This window comes from Hylobates moloch, unplaced genomic scaffold (assembly GCF_009828535.3).
Source record: "Hylobates moloch isolate HMO894 unplaced genomic scaffold, HMol_V3 SCAFFOLD_6, whole genome shotgun sequence".
Classification (NCBI taxonomy): domain Eukaryota; kingdom Metazoa; phylum Chordata; class Mammalia; order Primates; family Hylobatidae; genus Hylobates; species Hylobates moloch.
The window spans coordinates 156,659,615-156,684,507 of NW_026652281.1; the positions used below are offsets into that span (position 1 = coordinate 156,659,615).

At 45.3% G+C, this 24,893-nt stretch overlaps 1 protein-coding gene across 5 annotated transcripts in view; it reads right to left on the bottom strand.

The window, feature by feature from the left end:
- Positions 1-4,213: 4,213 nt before the first annotated feature.
- The window catches only part of MAPK9 (mitogen-activated protein kinase 9), a 45,908-nt gene continuing 25,228 nt past the window's right edge, over positions 4,214-24,893 (bottom strand). For 2 of the 5 annotated variants that reach the window (XM_032158941.2, XM_058440233.1), the window contains exons 5-11: positions 19,276-19,441; positions 18,415-18,486; positions 13,082-13,264; positions 11,517-11,641; positions 10,415-10,478; positions 8,798-8,869; positions 4,214-7,131 (exon numbers count right to left, since the gene is read on the bottom strand). In XM_032158941.2, the coding sequence (XP_032014832.1) occupies positions 6,989-7,131; positions 8,798-8,869; positions 10,415-10,478; positions 11,517-11,641; positions 13,082-13,264; positions 18,415-18,486; positions 19,276-19,441 (825 nt within the window). In that variant the 3' untranslated portion in view covers positions 4,214-6,988. Of the gene's footprint in view, positions 7,137-8,797; positions 8,870-10,414; positions 10,479-11,516; positions 11,642-13,081; positions 13,265-18,005; positions 18,078-18,414; positions 18,487-19,275; positions 19,442-24,893 lie in introns of all 5 variants that reach the window. The other 3 variants (XM_032158942.2, XM_032158947.2, XM_032158946.2) reach the window with 3 other exon arrangements.

A 24,893-nucleotide genomic window follows, 5' to 3' on the forward strand; every position in this document is an offset into this window, starting at 1 on the left:
ACACTTAAAAATCAAAAATCAGTTTCAGCATCACTGACGGTGGGTTAAAAAGATATGAAATGTCCTTTGGTGTGACTTAACAGAAAGGACACAATATCACTTAAATGTATTACAACCAAAAGATGCAGGTGAATCTAGAAAGCTTTATCTGTACCTTCCAGATTCCAGGAAATCCTGGGGATGGGGAACGGGTCAGGGCAAGCTCTGAGAAGAGGCCACACGAAGCTGGAGGGTGCACATCCTGCAGGACAGCCTCCTGGCGCTGTAAGTTGGTTCCACGGGGGATAACAAGGTCCTTAAGGACATGACAACCAGAAAGCGGGCTCTGTGAATGCGTGGGTGTTGACTAGGCCCTGCGAAAAAACGCAAGGGGTGCTCAAGGTGGTAAGCGTCTGAAGTCACACCCAGCGTGAGCCAGGTTCCGCCGCGATGGAGACATTTTTGTAGCCATCAGGCAACAGGAGAGCTGCCTGGCGTTGGCTGTACGGTCCTTTGTGGAATCAGTCACACGGCCTTCAAAAGACATCACTTCTTTATTCACACTGAAACAAAACAAGGCCACTAAGTGCTCTGCTCCCTTACTCACTCGGACCTATGGACACTGGCACAAAACGTCATGTTTTCTAAGTGGCCACAGGATAGCAAAGATGTGGCTATCAAGGTGGAGGCACACACTCCCCACCCGCCCCTCTCAAGTAAAAATAAAAAAATGCACACTCCGAGATCCAGGGAGGCTGCCAAACTCATTTCTTTTTCTTGAAACGTGACTAGTAAGTGGAGCAGAGAATGACGCTGAAGTGCATTCGTGCTTTCTGTGACCCATCCATCCAGCTCCTTCTTTGTGACCTTGCGGCTGCGTGGCGAGGCTGCAGAGCTGAACTGCCCCGCTGACGGGGGAGACAACAGCCCCACGGACCTGTCCTGATGACTGCCTGAAGGCACTGCTCTCAAGGCTGCTCATCACCATGCAGAGGAAGGTTCAGGAGACACGTTCATGCCCTCGGACCACAGATGTCAAGCTGGGAGAGAATGTTGATGGTGATGACAGAACTGCGATTGACTTCTACATCACAAAATTCAGGAACTGAGATGGACCTAGACCCAGAGTGTGACACGGCTCTCAAGGCTAAGACCACCCGACAGTGTGTTAATTAATGGGGGCCCTTAGAGGGTGCCTGCTCAGGCTGTATCTCGAATACTGTGTCCACTTCTGGGCCTATATTTTAAGGGTGCAGCTGACAAGTGGGTCCCCAAGGTGGTGAGGCTCTGGGGGATTTTTATTTTTAGAGAAGGGGTCTCACTCTGTCGCCTAGGCTATAGTGGTCTCATCAATGCTCACTGCAGCCTCAAACTCCTGGGCTCAAGCAATGCTCTTGCCTCGGCCTCCTCAGTAGTGGGGGCCTTCTCATAGGAGAGAGGGTTGGATGAACTTTGAGTTTAACAGAGAAGGGAAGACTTGGAGCTTACCTTTCCAAGTAACATATCACAGCCTGCTATTCGAAGCAGGTCAGACTTGCTCTATCTTGCCCAGAGGAAAGGTCCAGGAGCCATGGGCAGAAGTTACGGGAGCCAGGTGTCAGTCCAATTTAAGAAAGAACATTCTAGCAGTTAAAACTACAAAGGATTCAGTGGGAAAGGAATTCCCTTCATGTGAACAGGGGCTGGGTGACCAGCTGTGAGGGACTCTTCAGGCTGATGCCTACTTGAATGGGTGTGACCCAGAGAGCCCCTCTGTGCATTCCACTCTGGATGAGCAAATGAAGTTAACTTCAAAGCATACTTAAAAATGTGTGAATGAAATTAATTTCAAAGCACATTTATAAAAGTTATAAGGAAATCACAGGGAGATTGAGGGAACAGGAGAGAATATATTTTTGGAGAATGAATGTACGGTTTTAAGTGAAAGATTTTATTTCAAAGCTCAGCACAGAACTACTCCTTTGCAATTAGGAGATGTGTTTAATGATAGCTGTGTCTGTACATTTCCATTTAGTTCCCGAGTTCCACGTGGAGGAAGTGATGGAAATGACCCCGTTCACTGGAACAAAGTCCTCGTCTTTTCTTTCTGCCATCAAGAACGCCAGCCAGTGCTGGGGCTGAGTGACGATGCCCTGTACACCCAACATTTGTGTACAAATGAGTCAGGGCCAGCAAGGGTAGAAAAGGCAGCTGAACCCTCCTGAGGCTCTGCTCCCCCGAGAACATAAAGCATCTAGGAGCTGTGTCTAGAAAGGGGCTTTTTGGCCGGGCGCAGTGGCTCATGCTTGTAATCCCAGCACTTCGAGAGGATGAGGCAGGTGGATCACTGGAACTCAGGAGTTTGAGACTCGCCTGGCTGACATGGTGAGACCCCATCTCTACTAAAAATAGAAAAATTAGCTAGGTGTGGTGGTGCACGCCTGTAATTCCAGTTACTCGGGAGGCTGGGGCACCAGAATCGCTTGAACCTGGGAGGCGGAGGTTGCAGAGAACCGAGACCGTGCCACTGCACTCCAGCCTGGGTGACAGAGTGAGACTCTGTCTCAAAAAAAAAAGAAAAGAAAGGGGCTCTTTACACGGTATCCACTGGGGTCCAGGGCTCCTCTGAAAGCTTGGCAAAAATTTTGTGCTTATGGCATTTTTCTTGGGAGAAGGTCACAGATGTCAGCAGATTCTCAAAAGTGTTTATGACTAAAAGAGTGAGATTTGAAAGAACGTGCTACCCACGGGGTCAGGGCAGACCCACCTCTCCTTCTTGGTGCTGAGGCACCCAGGCACCCTCTTTCTCAGGCATTAGGTGCCCTCACTGTGGTAGGGTGGGGGTTAGACAAAATGATTCTGGATTTCCCTTCCAACGCTAAAACACCATGAAAGGGATTGGAAGGAGCAAACACTCTTGCTCATAGTGACCCTTGGGCATTCTAACTGCGGAAGAGCGTGCGGTCTCCAGGCCTTGAGGACTCAGCCTTTGACCAGCTCCGAAGGGCTGAGACACGCATCTCTCTTCCATCACGGTTACATTCAGCTGCAAGGAGACGTGACTGACCACTCTGTCACTGTTGTTACTGATTTTGTTACCAATTTTCCTGATTAAAACAGTATCAAAGAACTGCCTTATTGTCAAAGGTAACCACCTTATGCTTAAATTCACATAAGTAGCCACAGAATCTTCAAGATAACGCAAGTAGCTAATTATAAAGTTATTTTGAAATATGGGCACTCTCCCTCTTCCCTGAAAAGCCCACCCACCTATGTGTATTACTTCAGTCAATAAATAAAAAGCATTTCAGTGCTGTCTGCAGTGAAAGAGGGAAGAGGGAATAGGACAGAGAAATGGAACCAAGACCCAGACCCCAGTATCTCAAGAAACATCTTCCTTCTCTTGAAACCTTTAAAAACACAACTGGGCCAGGCGCAGTGGCTCACGCCTGTAATCCCAGCACTTTGGGAGGCCGAGGCAGGCGGATCACAAGGTCAGGAGATCGAGACCATCCTGGCTAACACGGTGAAACCACGTCTCTACTAAAAAACACAAAAAATTAGCCGGGTGTGGCGGCGGGCACCTGTAGTCCCAGCTACTTGGGAGGCTGAGGCAGGAGAACGGTGTGAACCCAGGAGACGGAGCTTGCAGTGAGCCAAGATAGAGCCGCTGCACTCCAGCCTGGGAAACAGTGCGAGACTCCATCTTAAAAAACACACACACATACACAACTGGTACTCATCTCTCTGGAATGATTCTAGTCCTTTAAGCAGAGAAAAGAAAGTGAGCCACTGAGTGTCCTCCTTCTACTCCTGTGGTATTAAGTACTGAACAGCCTAAAGTGCTTCAGAAACAGACGTCAGATGAACTTGGCTCATCCCATGCACAAAGCCATAAGCACCATGAATGATGTTAAGTAATATGACTAAGGCTGACTGGCGAATTCTCTTGGCCACGCCTCATGAGAAAACAATTACACCAATACTCTGAATTGGACCTGCATACTGGTGAAGTCAAAACTTACTTACTGCCATTAGTTTTGAAAACACAGATTTAGGAATTTGCAGAATATTTTCAATAAGAGAACAAACAGCAATGTTTCTGCCTTTCAGTATGAAACCTCTCGCTAATATTGATCAAAAGCATGAGACTTAATCATCTATCTGTGTTCATGTTAAATCTGTCATCAGAGATGGTGATGGAGAAATATCTAATTGTCATGTAAAAACACACAAAAATTGGACATGCTATACATTTATCTTTTAAAATGTAGTCTGTATTATTTTCACCAACCAAAACACACATAATATATTTTATTATAAAACATTAGGCAATGTTACTTTTGAGATATGCAATCTGAAAGGTCACACTTGTATTTATTACCAGGAGGAAATACCAGAGGAGTCACATTAGACATCAACCAGACAGACTCATACGTCGCTATCGTGACTTACACGGCGTTAAATGTGGGTTGAGGCAGCACCCGCTCAGTGTTTCCGACGCCGACTTGGGGTGGGCAAGGGGGCCCTGTAAGAGGGTTTCCTCCTCTCAGCACTGGGGCTCTGCGTCTCACCTGCTCCCATCTCCAGGCCCACGGCTGACAGTGTGCACAGCCAGGGTTTCCAGACTGCTCTCCTCCTCTCAGAGAACTCTGTCTGCTCTCTGGACTCTGCACTTGAAATTAAGACCTGGACATAGGGGAGACAGTCATTTCCTTCTTGGCTGAAAACTAAGTCAACAAATGAAACAAACCTAGTCTAAATTCCAGGATAATAATAAATTACCTGGTTTATAAAAATACATGTCCAAAATAGTTACTTCCTGGGTTGTGTACAATATAAATTACAAAAATAAAATAGAAAAGATGAAAAAGTTGAGCACATTTTTCAGTTCTTTAACCAACATCAGCATTTATCCATAGAGATCAGTTTGAAACCATCTGCGTGGCACCAAGACCCTGGCAGATCTAGGCTCAGGAGAGAGAACCCTGAAGCTGGGGTGAGGTATTTCTGTGGAGCCCTGTGGCCTGTCCTAGGCACACTCGCCTCTACCTGGTGGAAGATGGCCTTTCCAGGAAACCCTCCACACCGTCATGGGCTCCATCTGTGGCAAGCGGCTCGCTGAATGCACAGAGGAGCGCGTGAACGGAAGGGCGTCTGCCGGCGCCTCGTTCCCCCGTCCACGTCTCCCCGGGAGGGAGCGTCACACAGTGCAGGGCAGCTCGCGCATTTTCAACCTCTCCCTTTTGTTTTTCCTTTTAAAGATCGATTTAGTGAAGTCTTTTAAAAGAATGTATATTACAGGGAAGGCCATTTTAAGATGTTTAGATAGACAGCCATGAAATAGGTGTTTCCGCCTCAATCCAAGTTATTATTACCATTTTGTACTTGCAAGGGTCTAAATGACACAATATAAAAGAACTATTTCTTATTTCAATATTAATTTTGCTAATCAAGGGTTCCAGTTTCCAGTGATATGACCAACCAATAAGATATAACTGGTGCAGAGAGAGCCATATATTTTAGATAATATTTATAATAAACTTTCTTATCACAGTTCCTCCTCAGAACACATTCCATAGAATGTTGACTGAAAAGCTTCCAAAATAATTGAACACAAGATATGAATCAGCAACAAAATAAGCTCAAGGGAAAAAACATGGGCACAGGCATGTGATCATCATAGCTCCATTTCTGCAGTGACACTTAACATACTCAGTATCTTAATGAATTCTGAATAATTTACTGATGGTAAAGTCTAAAAGTATCAATTTCAGGTGAGCAGTTTTAAATCAGAAAATAGTCAATAGTTAATCATGACTCTTCAGGGCATTTCCTTCATGTCCTCTGAAGAGTTTCCCAGAACATTCCTGCGAAAAGGAACGCCTCCAACAATGGACAGCGACAGTAGCAACAGGCATCTGAATCAGCCTGGCCTTGAAAACAGACCAAGGGGGAATTTATCTGCTTTCTTCCAGTGAAGAAAGAAAATCAAGAACGTGGTATTGGCCGAGGGAAAGTGAATGAGGGAAGGTAAGTAAAGGACCCAGGCCAGTCTCTGGCAAAGGAAGCACTTAGGAAATGACTGCAGTGATCTCTAGCGAGCATTTTATAAAATTCTACTCCAACGTTAGGCCATGGATTGCAGGAACCTATCTGCCATCATATTAAGATGGAGTGTTACACACCTTAAAGAAGGTGAAGTTCTGGGGAGCATTTTAAATTCATAAGAAGTCTAGAAGACCAAGAAGAGAAGAGATAAGGTAGCTAGGATTTCAGGCAGCACTAAGCAAAACTTAAAATTGTATCGTGCAGTAAAGCTGAATGTACAATCCTCCCAGACAAGACAGTTTAAAGAAAACAAGATGTCCACATAAGTGTCTTGGTTTTAGCCATGATAATTCTCAGCCCCAAACATCACAAATTTAAGAAAAGCTATATATTTTTATTTATTAAATAGATTTAATTATATGTCTTCTGAAATACAAAAGATAGAATAAATCATAGCATAAAAGGGAATAAGATATGATAACATCATGATGGCCAATTAATACACATAAATCGACTTTTTCTGGACAGACACCAAATTACTTAAAAGGATTAAGAGATAACTTCAGAAGCAGCACTACCTGGAAGATTATTTGGCATTTAAATACTGATTTCCAAAGTGCTAGACGGGCAAGTCCAAGCAAGCATTTGTGGTCACATGCACACACATCTCAACAGTTACAGATGATGAGAAACTGCCACTATTACAACTTGAAACAAATTCACCTACTCTAACTGCTCACCTGAAATGATCTTGAACAAAATCTCTAGAAGTGTGGCTTGCACTTTTTTTCTTCACATATTCTGCCTCATTTTATCATCTAAGCAGGCAATCCTATCAGGTCTGAGCAGGGGCAAGGCATTGTGTTTCTTACATGCAGCACATGGAGTTTTTCTATTTGGTTCCATCAACTCCCAAGCATTTCAGGCCCATGGAGGTGAGAGTTCCTTCAATGATGACAGGTTTGCTATTTCTAACTTATCATCGACAGCCTTCAAGGGGTCCCGTCGAGGCATCAAGACTGCTGTCTGTGTCTGAGGCCAGCGTCTGCTCAGTGGACATGGATGAAATGTCATTGATAGACGAAGACTGAGAAGGAGTGGCGTTGCTGCTTACTGCTGCATCTGTGCTAAGAAAACCAAATATAATAAAATCTGAGGCACGACATTGCTGCAAATCCAGGCAATGAGACTTCAGGCCATTTCTTGGCTCTGTCCTTTTGCAGTTTCCCAATCCTAACTGTGAGTATAAACAAGAAGTCAGTCAGCTGGACTTCCTGACCTTTTTCTTGAGTCTTTCTTTGGGCCAAGAGTCCCATATTCCTATGCCTTTCCTTGCAAGATTCTTCTTTTTTTCTCAGTAGCCAAACATATATGTGGCCATGTATAATCATGTTAGCTACTTAAAAAATACCTGCTGCTTTCCCGCAGACATCAAAAGGAAACAGCTATATTTATCTGAAAATGCAGTATCACAAAAGCTTAAGCCTGAATAGCATTCAAGTGTCACCAGACACTTGAATTGTAACAATTTATAACACAAACACTAAATCTACAGAAAAAAAGCATCAATATTCAAAGAAATCTTTTGTAATAAATAAAGATTATATACTAGAAAAAGGAAAAAAATTAGTGGCCTTGTATTTTTGATTGTTTTATAACTCCAGAAAACTGACATTTTAATCTTTTAAAGCAAATGAAACTGTCCTACTTCCTACTATCCATATTTTAGTCTGGTTTGAATAAAAATACAACATGCACTCTCTGAGATCGACGTCTGCAGTCATAAATGTGTGCTCAGTTAACAAGCACTTAAGTTCTTGCTGAAGTTATATAATCTCTAGATGCTTGACACATACGTCATGTTGAACATAAAATTCAAGAATAAAAAGTAAGCTGTGCTGTCTGCACATCCGCACGCATGTGTGTGCATGTTTCCCAGTGGGAGTGGGAGAGAGACAACAGATATAACGTGAGCGTTTCATTTAGTAAACAGGAAGAGTCCTTCAGACGTAAGTGAACACGACTCATGTCAGAGTCTCACGATCATACAACTACCTGGTCATCAGGCTTCCGCCACTACGAAGATCAGGATCAAGCAGATAAATGGGAGAATGATATCAACAATTTTCTCAACAGAATACCATACTCCATTTTACTTAGATTGGCATTTTGGGTGGGACCAGTACAAAGGGTTATCAACACTGAAAAGGCTTTAAATTCAATTTCTTCATCTGTAAATGGAGGTGACAGCAGTTATTGCACAGATGAAAGAGAAATGTCTGTAACAAAGTTCAGTCCCTGGCACATCAGTAAAATGTCATCCACCACCACCACCACTATGACAAGCCAAAAAGGGTGGCTATTCATACAGTGGTTTTTAAATCTGATGCTAGCCAGGCTGGCATTTCACATGTTGCTGCCATTTATAAAAGTTGAATCGGGAAAGAGGCCAGGTGCAGTGGCTCACGCCTATAATCCCACCACTTTGGGAGGCTGTGGCGGGCGGATCACGAGGTCAGGAGATCGAGACCAGCTTGGCCAATATGGTGAAACCCCGTCTCTACTAAAAATACAAAAATTAGCCGGGCATGGTGGCGTGCGCCTGTAGTCCCAGCTACTCGGGAGGCTCAGGCAGGAGAATTGCTTGAACCCAGGAGGCGGAGGTTGCGGTGAGCAGAGATTGCGCCACTGCTCTCCAGCCTGGGCGACAGAGCGAAACTCCGTCTCGAAAAAAAAAGTTGAATAGGGAAAGAAAAATACCATACAATCAATCAAAGCAATCACTAACCTGAAGGCTGATCTTTTACAACACCATTCTTGCTTCTTTCTTCCCAATCCATGACTTCTTTGTAAATTAGCTCTTTAATAAAAATACAAGTTAAAATGCTTAATCAGTTTCTAAACAGTTTCACTGTATCTCTAAACTCTGCTTCCAAATCAACTGGAACCACTCTAAAGGCATTGCGATTTGTTATTTTTAATTGTAAGATAGAGTTAATTCAGTAATATAGTCTACCCGGACCAAAATATTCATGTTTTGATACATTATATCTTTTCTTTTCTTTTTTTTTTTTTGAGACAGTCTCATGCTGTCATCCAGGCCGGAGTACAGTGGCATGGTCTTGGCTCACTGCAATCTCCATCTCCTGGATTCAAGTGATTCTCATGCCTCAGCCATCCAAGTAGCTGGGATTACAGGTGTTCACCACCATGCCTGGCTAACTTTTGTAGTTTTTGTAGAGACGGGGTTTTGCTATGTTGGCTAGGCTTGTCTTGAATTCCTGGCCTCAAGCCATCCGTCCCCCTTGGCCTCCCAAAGTCCTGGGATTACAGGTGTGAGCCACTGCGCCTGGACTACATTACATCTTTTTCAATGCAACTAGTAAGGTGGCAAAACATGTAGGGTGGTTCTGGATCCATAAGGGGGCTTTATGAAGTGCAGTGGCTCCCACAGAACACTGTAAGGGATTGGATATTCTCACACCCATTTGAAATGTTTCTCTCTGTGGTTACTTGGGGTTCTCCAAAGGTAACCAGCATCCACATGTGGGCTAGGGGCCTCCACACTGGCCAGAAATGAATCCACAGGCCTAAGTCTTTTCTTAGTTTCAACTTCGGTTTTCCTCAATTTTCATTTGTAAGAAAAACTAATTACCTACTAAGTAAGTGATTAGGGATTCCTAAAATTTCAGTATTCATAAACCAACATCAGCACGTTGCAAGCATTGACTGAGGCCAGTGAGCGTGCTGTGTGAGTGCGCTGCTGAGCACAGGCACACACAGGTAGGTTGACTCACTCTGACTGTGGTTCTCAGTTACTACTGATCCTGCTTCTTAATGAAAAATTGTTAGTTCAACCTCTTCATTACAGGTATAGTTTGCTGTGGGTTGTTTGGTTAATCTTATAGTGGTAATAATACCCATTTGCATATTTTCAATCTGCAATTTCCCCCAAACTAGATTTTAAAACATATGTACAACTAGATGGCTTAAAAAAAACAGGCAGAAGTTCACATGACCTCCCCAGCCCTGGCTCCCCATTTCTGCATATACTGGGAATTCTATAGGTAACATGCAGCCTGTGAATTGGCATCACCTGACAATTTGCAATGTTATCAATATAGGTGTGATATAATTACTAAGCTCAGTTTACAAACCAATATGTGAAAAGCCATGAAAAAATATTATTTTTCCCTCTTGAAGCAAATGATAAGAAATTCATAAATGTTCCTAACTCTGTTCTCTTCAAGTTCATTTTCTACTGGAAACTGGGGAGAAAGAGGCTAAGTGGGTGGCAGGATTTCTTGCCCCTTCCTGAAGGGAAATGTCACAAAATGAAAAGCCTCTGCTTTACAGGATTGGAAGAAATGTCATAAGGAAGAATCAAAATAAGCTCCATCTTTACCTTTCCATTCTTCAATTGCATGTTCTCTTTCTTCCAACTGGGCATCATAAATTTGAGGTGGTGGCTAAAAATTAAATCATATGTAAAGTCAACAGTAATGCCTCAAAAAAAAATGAGACTCTAAAAAAGGTAAAATCGCTTGGAAGACTTGCAGTCTATTTATGATATGGATTTAGTTTAATTCAACACATGGTTTAATAAAGATTTGTCATGTGATATATCAGCTTTAGAATCAAAATAATTATGAAAAAATTAACCAAAGAAGAGTTATTATGTTCCTCTTAATAATCACCTGACCTCAAAACACAGACCTCTGCCCAGATGTCATTAGAAACTCATCATCACAGGCTGTTTCCCAGAGACCCATTATGGACAAGGCACTGTGCCGGCAGCTCTGGAAGGTACTGTTGTTTCTTAGAACAAATTTTACATTTTCTTCATGGGAGAACTCCCAAATCCAATGTCCAACTCATAAATGGACTGTTACAAAAGTCTGCTTATAAATTGGATTCTTTTTATATAAAACAACGTTTAAACTGATGGCAAAACCACAGGCATGACATTAACATGTATTTCACTCATGGCATGAAGGAAACCTGCCACTACGCAGTGATTTCCTCACAGCTAAAGTTCACTCACACCAGGGCTGATACAGAAACACGCACGTGAGCGCCAAACTCAGAGAGGAGCTCCTCCAGCGGGGGAACCAGGGGGCACAATGCCTCTAGGGAAGGATAAACAGGCGTGTGATTTTTCAGCAAGTTGCTCAGCCTCTCTGGTTGAGTGGCCTAAACAAGAGGCTGTAACCAAAGCCAATGGCACAGAACAGATGCTTAATAAATGATGCGCTCACAGCAGCATTTGCAAAATGGAGACTGATGGCACCAAAGCGGAAGTTCATTCCCGAGGTCCTCTGAGCTGGGGCTCCAGCAGCAAAAGAGCAAGCGACCCAGGTCTCAGACAACACTTGGCCTTTTTGTAACTGGGAGCCCCCAGATGGAGAACTTGCTACCCATACGTAGCCACTCTGGACGGACAGACAAGATCCAAGGAAGTATAAGCCTGGCCTCTCTATATACATCTTTTCAAAACAGATACTCACGGCTTCTGCTTCGGCGGGGTCATACCAAACAGTGATGTATGGGTGACGCAGAGCTTCGTCTACAGAGATCCGCTTGTCAGGATCAATCACTAACATTTTTGATAATAGATCTCTGGCTTGACTTGCTAGGGTGACAACAAATATTAAATTAATGCTGTTAATATGAAACAAACAGAATCATACAATAAAGAACTAAATATGACCGCACAGATAGAACAAAGGTATATTACTTTTGAGAAATGTTTGATAGGTTCAAGATGAATATAACCCAAATATATACATATATTTTTTGGAGATAGAGTCTTGCTCTGTCGCCCAGGCTGGAGTGCAGTGACGCAATCTCGGCTCACTGCAAGCTCCGCCTCCCGGGTTCACGCCATTCTCCTACCTCAACCTCCCAAGTAGCTGGGACTACAGGTGTCTGCCACCATGCCCAGCTAATTTTTTGTATTTTTTTAGTAGAGACGGGGTTTCACTGTGTTAAGCAGGATAGTCTCGATCTCTTGACCTCATGATCCGCCTATCGGCCTCCCAAAGTGCTGGGATTACAGGCGTGAGCCACCGCGCCCGGCCATAACCCCAACATTTTTAAGAAAAAGTCAAATGTCCACTTTCATGACAAACCAGGTTTCCAAATGTAGTTTTACGCCTCTGGATCTGCAAGGGGAAGAGAAACCTGGGCCCCCAGGGTGGTGGGGAAGAGCAGCAGGCAGCCTCAGACCAATGTCTGGGCAGGGCCCAAGGCTGGGAAACCACAGCAAGGAAGGCGGCAATTGCCGAGCTGCGGGTGGCACTGCCCAGAGTGTGGGCATGAGGCACAGGGGAGTATTTTTCTCTAAGTCACATCAAAATGAAAAAAATGAAATTCGAACAGACTTTTTAAACCACACAACAATCTCACATTCCCACAGGATAAAACACTCACAGATGCTTCTGGCTGGCCTAGCTGTATACAGTGCTGGCAACTTACACTTTTTTTTTTTTTTTTTTTTAATCTACAGATTGGTATTCAGGAAAAAAAAAAAACAAGTTCAATAACTTAGTTAAATATAAGGCTCACCTAGGTTTTGGCAATTAAAGTTCACAACCTGAATAAGCAAAGACTGGGGCTTTTCTGATCAAGGCACAGTTTACCTTCATGTGGACAGAATCAAATCTTTTCTTTTTCCTTAAGCAATCACACTGTGGTAAATGGTGCAGGAGAAGGTGGGGAGGACCTTTTTCATCGAACGACTATCACATGGCTTCTGACTCTAGAATCTGCATTCAAGTGTTCTTTTTACCTGAAAACTTTTTGAATTCCAGTTGCTGTAACTGTAACATAAGATTCTTTCAGACTGATTTGATTATTTTTATTTTGGCCAAAGGCTTCAATTAAGCCATCTTATAGAGGATAAAGCTTCTAGACCTTTCAGCTTTCTCTCCTCAGTGCCTTCATACCTCAGACTTCAGGCCTAAAATGACTTTCTCTCCCAAACTCACAGGTTTTTAGAATACAAACATGAAAGAGTGAAAGCACCACCAGAATTACAAAACACAAGTATAAGAAAAAAAGGATATCTTACTTTTTATTTTGTCTCGCTCAGATTCTGATGGGAATATCCAATCTGGAAAGAGTTCTTCGAATTTGATTCCAGGATACTTTGGTCTGTTTTCGACATAATTCCTCACAGTTGGCTGAAGTTTCTTCATGAACTCTGCTGATGGTGTTCCAAGCTGCTCAATAACTTTATTCCACTGATCAATATCTAAGGAGTCTCTTGAGGAAAATACAACTGAAATGCCTTGTATTCATAGTACATGCAGCAGCATCACTTGAGTAATATTTAAACCTATCAACTAGGCCACCCCACTGGATCAGCAGCAGAATTTTGAAATAATATTCGAATAAGGTTTGGGTTTCCAAGTTACACTATTTTTTAAAACTCTTACACTCTGCATTTTCATAAACTAGGATCACAGTTTATTAAATCAACACAATGAAGTCTACACACCTTCCCACTCTAGTTCAAAATAAAGTTTACCTTGTAACTAAGAATACCTATGGCAAAAATGATTAAACATGAAATTAGATAAACATTACGTAAGCAAATTGAAATCAGTTTTCACACTAATGCTACCTGAGATTCATTCACAGCTCTCTAAAGAACAGAGGATCTCGAGGGACCTGTGGAGAGACCTATCTGACGTCCTCAGTTTACAGCTGGGAACCAACCAACTGGGCTTAGACTGAGCCCAGCGACAGCTTTCAAATAATGCTCTGTTTTACTTGGAATTGACTCTTCCCAACCATCACTGCGATACCTAGGTAATGCATTTTATTTCCTTTCAAAGTGCGTGACCTGGGTTTCAGACTCAACTCTGCATTAAACACTCAGTGTGTCAGGAAAGTCAGGCTTCCTTGGGGTCTGTTTCCTTATTTGTTCAATGCAGACATTACCAGCTTTGCCTATTCCACAGGGTGCTTGCTAGGCTTGGGATAATTAGGATTACATGTGGGAAAGTGACACTGAAACTGTACTCAATTATGCAAGACAATGCAAGCGAAAAAAAAATAGCATCAACGGCAGCTTAAAAAAGTGCTCACGAGGCATGTCTTAGAAAAACGAACTTACATCACCATGAAATAACCTAGGGAACCGGTACATGAACTCAGTTCTTTCAAAATGTTATACTTCCAAAAGACCTGCTCAGGAAATGGGTTTCTGGCACTCAGTTCACTAGCAAATTCTCCTTCCTACTCCTGTTTCATACATACTGTCAAATCAGAATTATGCCCACATTTACCTATTTAGCCAAAATGTGAAAACTGTCTCACACCTTTTCCTTCTGCCATATATATATATACACACACACACACACACACACACACACACACAGAGTCTTCTCTGTCGCCCAGGCTGGAGTGCAGAGGCATGATCTCGGCTCACTGCAACCTCCACCTCCAAGGCTCAGGTAATTCTCGTGCCTCAGCCTCCCAAGTAGCTGGGACTACAGGCACCTGCCATCACGGTCGGTTAATTTTTGTATTTTTAGTAGAGATGGGGTTTCGCCATGTTGGCCAGGCTGGTCTCGAACTCCTGGCCTCAAGTGATCTGCCTGCCTTGGCCTCCCAAAGTGCTGGGATTACAGGTGTGAGCCACCGTGCCCAGCGCACCTTATACTTTTGATACCTCTTCTGCACGCTCACTCCCACAGACTCCCCAGGATGCACCCGCCCAGCATCTGTGTGCCATTTGCCACAAAGCAACCATCTGGGCTCCCGGCTACTCTAAGCCTGCTCAGCTCTAGACCCTAACCCTCGTGCTGACTCAAGGACGAGCTCCCTCAAACCCTTCCTTCTCCAACATATCAACATTTTGCACTCTACCAATACATTCCATCACGTTGGTAAATGACAGTGTTTTCTCCCATGTTAACACAGTAGCTGCTTTCTTTTGGCCCCCACTACCTATCACTTTATTTCTTATTCCTATTTGCAGCAAAACTTCTATAAAGAGCTGTCGGTTGGGCGCGGTGGCTCACACCTGTAATCCCAGCACTTTGGAAGGCCAAGGCAGGTGGATCACAAGGTCAGGAGTTCAAGACCAGCCTGGCCAAGATGGTGAAACCCTGGCCCTACTAAAAATACAAAAATTAGCTGGGCGTGGTGGTGGGCGCCTGTAATCCCAGCTACTCGGGAGGCTGAGGCAGAGAATGGCTTGAACCCAGGAGGTAGAGGTTGCAGCGAGCCGAGATCGCGCCACTGCCCTCCAGCCTGGGCAATGGAGTGAGACTCTGTCTCAAAGGAAAAAAAAAAAAAAGAGCTGTCTACACTTGTGTCTCTAATTCCCAGCCTCTCATTTTCTCCAGACATACTCCCATCAGGCTTTCTTCCCTCCACTCCATAAATGCTGTGCCCATCATGGCTGCCAGCAGCCATCACAAGGCCCAGCGACCAATCCTCCATCCTCATCTCCTCATGTGAATGAGCCTCCCTCAGTCACCATGCTCTAGGAGGAGGGGTCACCGGAGTGCCTTCTCCATTTCCTTCCCTATTCCCTTTGTCCCTCTACCTCGAGGGGGCTAAGTCCTGGTCCTGGTCTCTTCCTCTCCTGCAAGTGTTTGCTGCCAGTCCTAGGCTTCAAGGCTACGGACAGATGGATAACACCCACTTTGATCTCTCTATCCCAGACCTTGCCCCTGAATTCCACTGTCTAACAGACATCTCCAAACCCTAGCAAGGCTCCTTGAAGGCTCCAGCTTCAAAGCAGAGTACAAGCCCATCTACCTGGCCACACCCCTACCAGCCTGCTGGGGGCCTCCACCTCTCCTCTGGATGATGGCAGCCTCTGCTCTGGTCTCCTGCTCTGCCCTGCCCTTGACGATCCACCCTCAATTCAGCAGCTGGGAGGAGGCTCTTTGCATCTAAGTCAGACTAGGCACCCAGAAATGGGCAGGTGAGAGAAATATCTGCTGGGTTAATGACAAAGGACTAGAAATTAAACCAGCTGTGAGAGAAGACCCACAGATTCCCCGGGAGGCCTCCACCCCAGCATCCCACAGATGGGAGGGACAGGGGACAGATGAGAGGGACGGGGGAAGGGGAACAATAATTCCGACAAGCCCAGTGGACCCTGTTGTCTAACTCTCGTGAAGCTGCAGGCAGACCGCAGGTCTCCTATTTTACAGAAGGGGAAACCAAGGCTCAGAGAGGCCCTACATTTCTCAAGGATGGTGGCTGCCAAGGGGAGGAGTCTGAGCTGGGGCCCGAGGTGGCCTGGCTGAAGCTTCCTCTTTCTCATAGGCCACCGCAGGGACAGGAGTTCCTTTTCTACCCCAGGTCACAAATTAAAGCCAATCTCTGAGACCCTCAGTCTGATTTCTGCAACTTTTTTCTCTCTCCCCAATTTCAATCTAATATTTGAAAGAGTTGGCAAAATTTTCTTTAGAAAATGATGTTAAACTCTGTGTGGCTTTTGGGAATAACATTAGGTAACCTTATATATAACACCATTAATTGCTGACATTAATGTTCATATGTATAGCAGGAATTTTAATTTTACTTACTAAAATGCACCAAAAAGTACTCACATTTTTCATTTTTGTAATTTTTGAAGAAAACATTTTGTAATAAAACAAGGAATGGCACAAAATGAGTAAGAATTGAGACAAATTGAACATTAAGTAGATATTTCTAAATTATTAGTCTTTTAATTTTTCAACTTTTCCCTTTTTAATTAAGTTTACTTGCAAAATAAAGACGTCCTTATTTATAGGTTGAAACAAGTGAATCTGAGGTGAGGCTATGGAAACTGCTAGAAAATTTAGTAGAACAAATAAAATATCTAACTTGACATATTATATAATCTATGATATAGAAAATGTAAAGAAAGGTAAATAAAATGAAAGGAATAAAAATATTTTCAAGTTTGCAGTGTGAAGAATTTATAAGGAGACCATTTTGATAAAATTATTAAAATCTGAAATTATTTTCCTAAGATACATACAAAACACTGACTATAGAGCTTGATTCCCTTAAAAGCAACCATCAATCTGCCCAAGGACAGAGACCAATTTAAACTTTCATAACGAAAACAAAGGCAAAGACTAATGAAAAACTAAGTGGTTAAAACACAAATGAAAAAGGGAAGATGTGAAGAACCATGTTAGGGTAAAAAATACTGAGGATGGAAGAATGGCAAATGAGGAAAGAAGGCTACTGTAACAATTAGAGTAGTTATTCTTTCTGCTGTATCTCTAATGTGACTTACTGACTACAGTATGAGTTTCTCTCTTTCATTTTACATTTATTTTGACTTCCCCAGTGTGTCACAAAATAACCCACTAGACAGATTTAAAAAAAAAAATTCTACAAAATGTCAGCACAGTAACAAACAAGAAAGTTTAACATATTGTTCCTCACAAAATTTTCATTTTAATCTCTTTCACTTAGGTCTTTTGTAATGTGCTTCAGTTCTTACTTTGGGGGAAAATATTTCAATGCATACCAGTAACTAACAAAATAGTACTTAATTAAAGCACACAAGCACACTAGCCTATTAAATTTAGATAGCATCTTTCCTAGTTAAATTAATGGAATAAACTAAATAATACAGTATTTTCATTTAAATATCAGAATATACTTATCAAAGAGTAAATAATTTCTTCTATATGTCCAGCTATTTTTGGTAAAATTAAGAGCTAATATAAGTGGTTTAACTTAAGTCTCAAAATCATCACAGGTAGTCAAGTTAAAAATAAAGAATAAAACTGAACCACTTGGTTTGTGACACTAATGAACAAATACAGTAAAGCCCCCCTTAGAACACAGTCTGGAGTGGATTTTACGACTTGGTCCTCGTGAGCGCTCGTGTAAGCAGGTGGTCATGCTGCCTGAGGCATTACAGGAAGCATGGCGGGGCCAAGGTCGCCATTACAGGAAGCATGGCGGGGCCAGGGTCACCATTACAGGAAGCATGGCGGGGCCAAGGTCGCGGGGAAGGATACGGTCAGTGCCTTGGAATATCACACAACCTTTCACCAGCTCTCCCATGATGCAACCCACTGACCAGATATCAACTGAAAATAAAATGAAATGACAAAATTATGAAGTGCCATGAACAAAACAAAAGTGAGGAAAAGGAATTCTAACAGTGCACTAAACACACAAATATGGAAAAATAAATTGCTAGCTAAGGGTGACATTTTACACAATATGAATGATTGCTGACCTCTATTTTAGCCTTCAGTTTGTAGCAATCTGGGGTTTTAGTGCCAAAGAGTCCAATACTTTATAGCTTAAAACAAACAAACAAAAAACCAGAAACAAGAAGTGCCTGTGAACACAAAGCTTTTCAGGGTCACATGCCCACCCCCAGCCTCCATGGCCAAGTGCCAGGTCCCCCGTGAAGGATACAGTCTCTTCCCGGGAACAGGACTTTATGGAGGACCATTTCTGCCATGATGCACCCGACAGACCAGATGTCCACTACCAAACACCAGGGGATTAAAAACCAGCCAGAGTCCCCCATCTCTTTTCTCCAAACCCCCTCCCAGAGACAAACCCAGTAAACGTCACTAGCTTGCCAGCGGGAGCCTTTGTGCATTGTCGACACCACACCTCCTGAGCGATCATTTTCTAGACTGCCCCGTCAGACAGGCAGCAGCACTCAGTGGGGGAGCTGGCGGCACAGGTTGGCTGGCTTGCAGGACTGCAGGTGAGGCCCTGGTAGAGGGGCCCAGACTTCCACGGTGCCCACCCTCATCTGTGGGGCCTCAGACAGACAGTAGAGGCCTCTAAGTGCCCTGCTGGCGGGCCGAGGGGAGAAGTGAAAAGGGGATCAAGTTTTCTCTCCCTTCCACAGGAAGCACATGAAGCTGTGCCTCTCAGGGCGGGAACACAAGCTACAACACAGCAAGATGAACCTGTAGCCAAACTCATTTCAGATGACCCGGGCAAACTTTCAGTCTTTTTAAAAATAAGTAAGCGTGATTTCGTTATTTTCAACAAATTTGCTAAAAGCCAAGTTTCAAAGAGCTGAACTCTGATTAAAAAGTTCAAAAATAACAACTTTAAAAGTGAATTTTTAAAAGAGAATGATTTTAACCAATGGAAAAACACAATTAATTATTTATTATCTCTGGATCATGCTATATTCTATGTGTAACAGTCCCCACAGTATATATCATATGGTTCAAAGGAAAGAGAAAAAACTCGAGACTACCACTAGAGCAATTTCTAAACATCCCAGCCTCTTCCAGCCCCGGCTATACTCACCGTTCTCTTTGTAGCCCATACCCAGGATGACTTCGGGCGCCCGGTAGTACCGTGTCACCACGTAAGGGGTCATCATGAAGTTAGTGCATGCTGTCCGGGCCAGGCCAAAGTCAAGGATCTTCAGGGTGCAGTCTGATTTCACAACAATGTTGCTAGGCTTCAAATCCTAGGAAAGAAACGGCTTAAATTAGTAAAATGAATGAAGCATGCTAAACAAACTATTTCACATCCGTAAGGGTTGTGAAGCCAGTGTGAGAGTGTAGGGAGTGAACTGAACTCTGAGATTTGGGAACAATTTTGGAAAATCTTACTCTCAAATTGAAACTAAAATCAGCCTAAAGCCGTCAGATGGTGCCCCTCACCCCCAGTGGAAACCTTCATGGCCCTCATTTGCCCTTTCTGTGGTCTCGCAGGCCCTCAGGCTGTCCTATCTACCCTCCATCCACGCATCTACACGTCCAGCACACATGCCCCCCTCCCGCTCTCCACGCCTGGACTTGAGTTCCCCAATACTCTGACTCTCTCTTGCTAAGGTCCTCATGCTCTCCATCAGTCCAGGGAAGTGCTGTTTCGTATAATGCGAACGATGTGTATAATTTACATTTTCTACTAGCCATGTTCAACAGCATGAACAGAAATAGGTGAAATTAATTTTAATCATACAGTATATTTTATTTAACCCAATATATCCATAATATTATCATTTCAAAATGTAATCAACATAAGAAAAATACTGAGATATTTTATATTCTCTTTTTAGTACTGAGCCTTTGAAGTCCAGTATGTATTTTACAGCTGCAGCATGGCCACATCCTGAGTGCTCTACAGCCTCTTGTGGTTAGTGGCTGCCATACTGGACAGCACAGGTCTAGAATCATCTGACCCTGAAATCTTCCCATGGCTCTTTCTCTCCTTGGAAGAGCAACTCCATGATCATCCACCTCCAGTCATCTCACCTCTGCCACAAAGACCCACCAGCACTGGTGCTGCTGTCTCCATCTGTACGTGGCACAAAAACTCACCTGCTCATGTTGTGGTTGCCGCCTCTCTTCCCCTCCCCAGTGCTGACTCTGTGTGAGCTCTCAGCACTCAGAAGCACGCCTGGCGTGAGCAGACACTTGGGAAGTGTCTGCTGAATGGAGACATGCACCATATTCCACCCGACTTGCAAAGCCTTAACACAACTTCTGCAACCTTTTCCCTCATAACTAAGGGACCTTCTTCCTGCTGATCCTCCACCCTAGCCCCTTCCTCAGGCCTTAGGAATTTGACTTTTTGCCTGGGGACTTCGGCCTGCAAACTCATTCTAGAAACTGTGACTTGTAAACAACCCACACCCATTCTTTTCACAAGAGTAGTGTACCTGCAATGTCAAACTGCCAAGCCACTGACACGGGGTAAGGTGTGAGGATACTTTACCTGGGGAGTTGCAGGTTCAATAACACTGCCTAGCACCTGACTGTAAGACATCCCAACTGATGGGCCGCAAGGGGGTTGCAGGTGTGCCTCTGTTATCAGGGCAAGCAGGAAGCCATTTCCACATTTACAACAGTTACAATGACACTGCGATGCTGCTAAATGGTCTATTTCTAGGCTTCCTAGATTCTGTAAAATTTAAATGATAAATATATAATGTTTAAAAATGCAGTCACAATCTCTACCTGGCCCCAAAAAGAGGCCCCCAGCCCCTCCATTCTATCTTAGAGTACTGTGCAGGCACCCCCAGTTCCCAGAAAGGCCTGAGAGGAAGAAGTCGGGCTGCCTCTCTGCATGAAGGAAAGCAGGGGAGAAGCAGCCCACATTCAACCAGGGACTCTCCACTGTGAGGACCCGGTCATGGAGCTAAGACCAAACGAACCAATTCGCTTCTTGTTTCCTTTTTTAAAATCAAAGAATACGGCAAGAATAGGCATTTTAGAATACAAATTACTAACAGATAAAATAACGCTCAATCTCACAAAAATCTTCTCGAAAAACCCAAAATGAGTGCCCATTTTTAGTCTATCACGTGGCAGCGATGGAAAGCAAGCAGACTCGGTGCTGGCAGGAGAAGCAGAAAGAGGCGCCTCCTCAGGCCACGGAGGGTGTGCAGTGGGCACTTTCTCTCCAGGAGGCTGATTTCTGAGGTGTGAAATGCACACACTTCACCAGCCAGCAGGCCCTGAAGCCCAGCCCACCCAGAACTAACAGCACAGCCGCAGGAGCAAGGATGACAAGGACAGCCTGGTTCTACCAAGGACAGACGCAGCAGTGGAACCATCTCCACAGGCTGCCTGCCAGCTCTGTGAACCTCAGTGCGCCAGAAACACACTCATCTGAAGACACTTCCATCTGTCAAAAAACTGTCATCACATCCTAATTTAGCAGGAAAAGCACACTTTACTGCCGTCTGCTGGAAGACTGTGGTGATAAAATCCCAAGCTTGCGTGGGTGCTCTGTGTGGCCAGTGGGGAGGTGGCTAAGGAGGTGCTCTCCCAGCACCCTGCGACCCTCTCTAGTCAGCCCCTAAATACAACCTGAGGCAGCTTCCCAACGCCTCACTTCAATTTCAAGACAGCAGAGGAGAGACAGTTGTGCCCCTTCGAGTCTTGAAAATCACTCGGAACAAAGAAGACAAATGCCAAGTACAGATCCAAGTGACGCCTGGATCGGGGCTTGGCTCCCAAAGAGCCTGGAACCCAACGCTACCCAGTGGGCAGCAGTGAGGGCACCCACAGCACCCGCAGCGCGAGTGGGGCAGGTGCTGACCTCCCCCACTGCCCGCTCAACTCTGGGATCCAGACCCACTGCTTGAGAGGTGTCCCAGGAAGGAGCACATTGTGACAGGTGTCCGCCGTCTGGCCTTCCCTGGTCCTTCCCCACGGGTACCTGTGGCCGTCCACTGGGTAAGGAGAATAGCCAGGCACTCTTGAGGATGAACGGACACAGCTCTAAGTAGACACTGAAACCCGAAGACCCCAAACACTATCATGGCTCCTCCACTTGTGGGGTTCATGGGGTCACGGGTCAGGTCATAAGCGAAGTCTGGGCCACGTATCTTCTGGCCATGTTATGGGAGGGTGGGAACGTTAGCGAAGGCTTAGAGCAAAGCTGTGAGAGAACATTGCTGTCCAGCCTGCAGCAGTGTGGGTGCTGTCTGGGCCTCTCTTCTAATCAGTGTGGAGGATGCATTTGCCCAATCAACATGCCGGACCTGAAGCCTTGTTAATCTGCTCCAGCAACTGCACCTCAACCTGCACAGCAGCTGCAGCCAGGACTGCCAGTGCCGTAAGCCTGTGGCTGTCTAGAGTCATTCTCCAGAATCCACGCAGTTTCTTCGAGGGCTGGACTAGTGAGTTAGACTGGGATGCAAGAGACCACTGTCCCCGCTCCCCTGAGGCTTCCATGGTGGCACTCATCTCCTCCACCCACCCCGAGCCCTGCAGGGTGTCATCTTATTTTTGATTTACTATCTTGGGGGCAGTTTCAGGTTTCCATTTGGCCCTCCCATTGTGATGACTCTTACTCACAGGCCAAGGAACTCGTGTGGGGGTTACTCCAACTGCCAAGGGCCTCCGCTCCAGCCACACATTGAGGGCTGGGGAGATGGCCACTGGGTGGCCTGGGACCCTGTGGCCCACTGAGAGCCACCAGACACAGACGGCTCAGGAACGAAGGCGTGGGACACATGCCAGGCAAGCCACAGAGGCCTGCCGATGTGAGGGCTGAGGGTATGAGTAATAGGAAAGGGCAGGGAAAGGGCCAGCAGAGAGACCACAGTGACGGGGACTACAGGGTGTCCCACTAGCCTCTGTCTTCCAGATTTCCCCTGAGGAAGAGAGAACCATGGGCGCCACAGGAAAGCCATTCCCAACTTATGTGGAGAAGTAGAGCTGAGAGGGCCAGGGTGGACTGTGAGGGCCACGGAAATGCACTCCTTGGTCTCCCGCCACAGGAGTGAGAGTGACAGATGGCCCAGTGCGGTGTCTGCACCCACCCTCTGTCCCTGCCAGGGCATACCTCCCACAGAGCCATCAGCCAGGGGCCGACCGGGCAGGGGTGCTGAGGCAGGCCTGTTCCTGTGTGACACTGGAGGCCCTCAGAGCTGCACCGCAGTCTGGACCGGCCCTCTGAGGGGCCAGGACTGCACCGCGTTCAGCTAGCCCTCGCTGCCTCCTCTGGCTGCTCCCCCTTCTTTCTCGCACAGGCCTCCTCCCAGCCAGTCCCTCGCCTGTCTAACCCACCGTGGCATGCTGATGCCGCCCATGAAAAGCCCCATGCTACAGGGACAGGAAGCTGCAGGGACAGGAAGCTGCAGGGACAGGAAGCTGCAGGGACAGGAAGCTGCAGGGACAGGAAGCTACAGGGACAGGAAGCTGCAGGGACAGGAAGCTGCAGGGACAGGAAGCTGCAGGGACAGGAAGCTACAGGGACAGGAAGCTGCAGGGCCGCACCAAATGCCATAGCTGAGCGAGGGGAATGCCAACCTCCATAAATGGCCACGACACCCAGGAAAGGCTCAGCAAGTGAACCACAGGTGCTATGGAGGCAGAACGAGGCAAGGGCAGCACTCGGAGAAGTTTTCATTTTATTGAAAGTCCAAGTACGTAGCAGTTAGATGTCCCAGATCCCCACCTCCATCCCAGAAGTGAGGCGCCACTCCTTCCTCACTCCTGCTGGCCCAGAGAAACTGATGCCCAGCTTCCAGGTGCAGGGCCACAGACGCCGCACGCACAGTCCTGTAGGTACCAACAGGGAAGGCACGGAGAGGCCTGCCTGCAACAGGGCTGCCTGGTGAGTCTGCGCTCTGCCACATGAGAAGCCCAGCCCCACCCCACAGCCCTGTACCTCAGCAGCCAGGCTTACATCCCTCCACCAAGGGACTGAAGGGGCCTTTTCCAGAGAAATTAAATGGTGCCCAGAGAAAAAACCTACAGAAGGTGACACCTGTGGCTGCCTGTGGCCCAAGAGACACCCATTCTTTAACAATTTACCCATTCACTCCGCACTTCCAGTCAGCCTTTAATGCTTCAATCTTTTTTTTTTTTTTTTTTTTGAGACGAAGTCTCGCTCTTGTTGCTCAGGCTGGAGGGCAATGGCGCAATCTCGGCTCACCGCAACCTCCGCTTCCCGGGTTCAAGAAATTCTCCTGCCTGAGCCTCCTGACTAGCTGGGATTATAGGCGCCTGCCACCACGCCCGGCTAATTTTTGTATTTTTAGTAGAGATAGAGTTTCACCATGTTGGCCAGGCTGGTCTCGAACTCTTGAACTCAGGCGATCTGCCCGCCTCAGTCTCCCAAAGCACTGGGATTACTGGCATGAGCCACCGTGCTTGGCCTAATGTTTCAATCTTAAACATGATCCAACCAGACATTTGGGGAGAGCCTTGCGTGTGACAGGGAGGGACCTAACACACTAAAAAAGGAACTCTGGGTAGAGAAAGACAATGCAGGGGGTGATAAAACCCTTCAACAAAAGCTTATCCTCAGAGATGATAGTATATCCATGCAACAAGAACAGAATGCTGTAAAAAGGAACTTTTAAGAGCAAATGAGTGTCAATTAACTCGTGCTTCAGAGAAAAAGAATAAAGAATGGAGTTAAGAGGACATTCTGAAAGAAATGATATAAATTTCTTA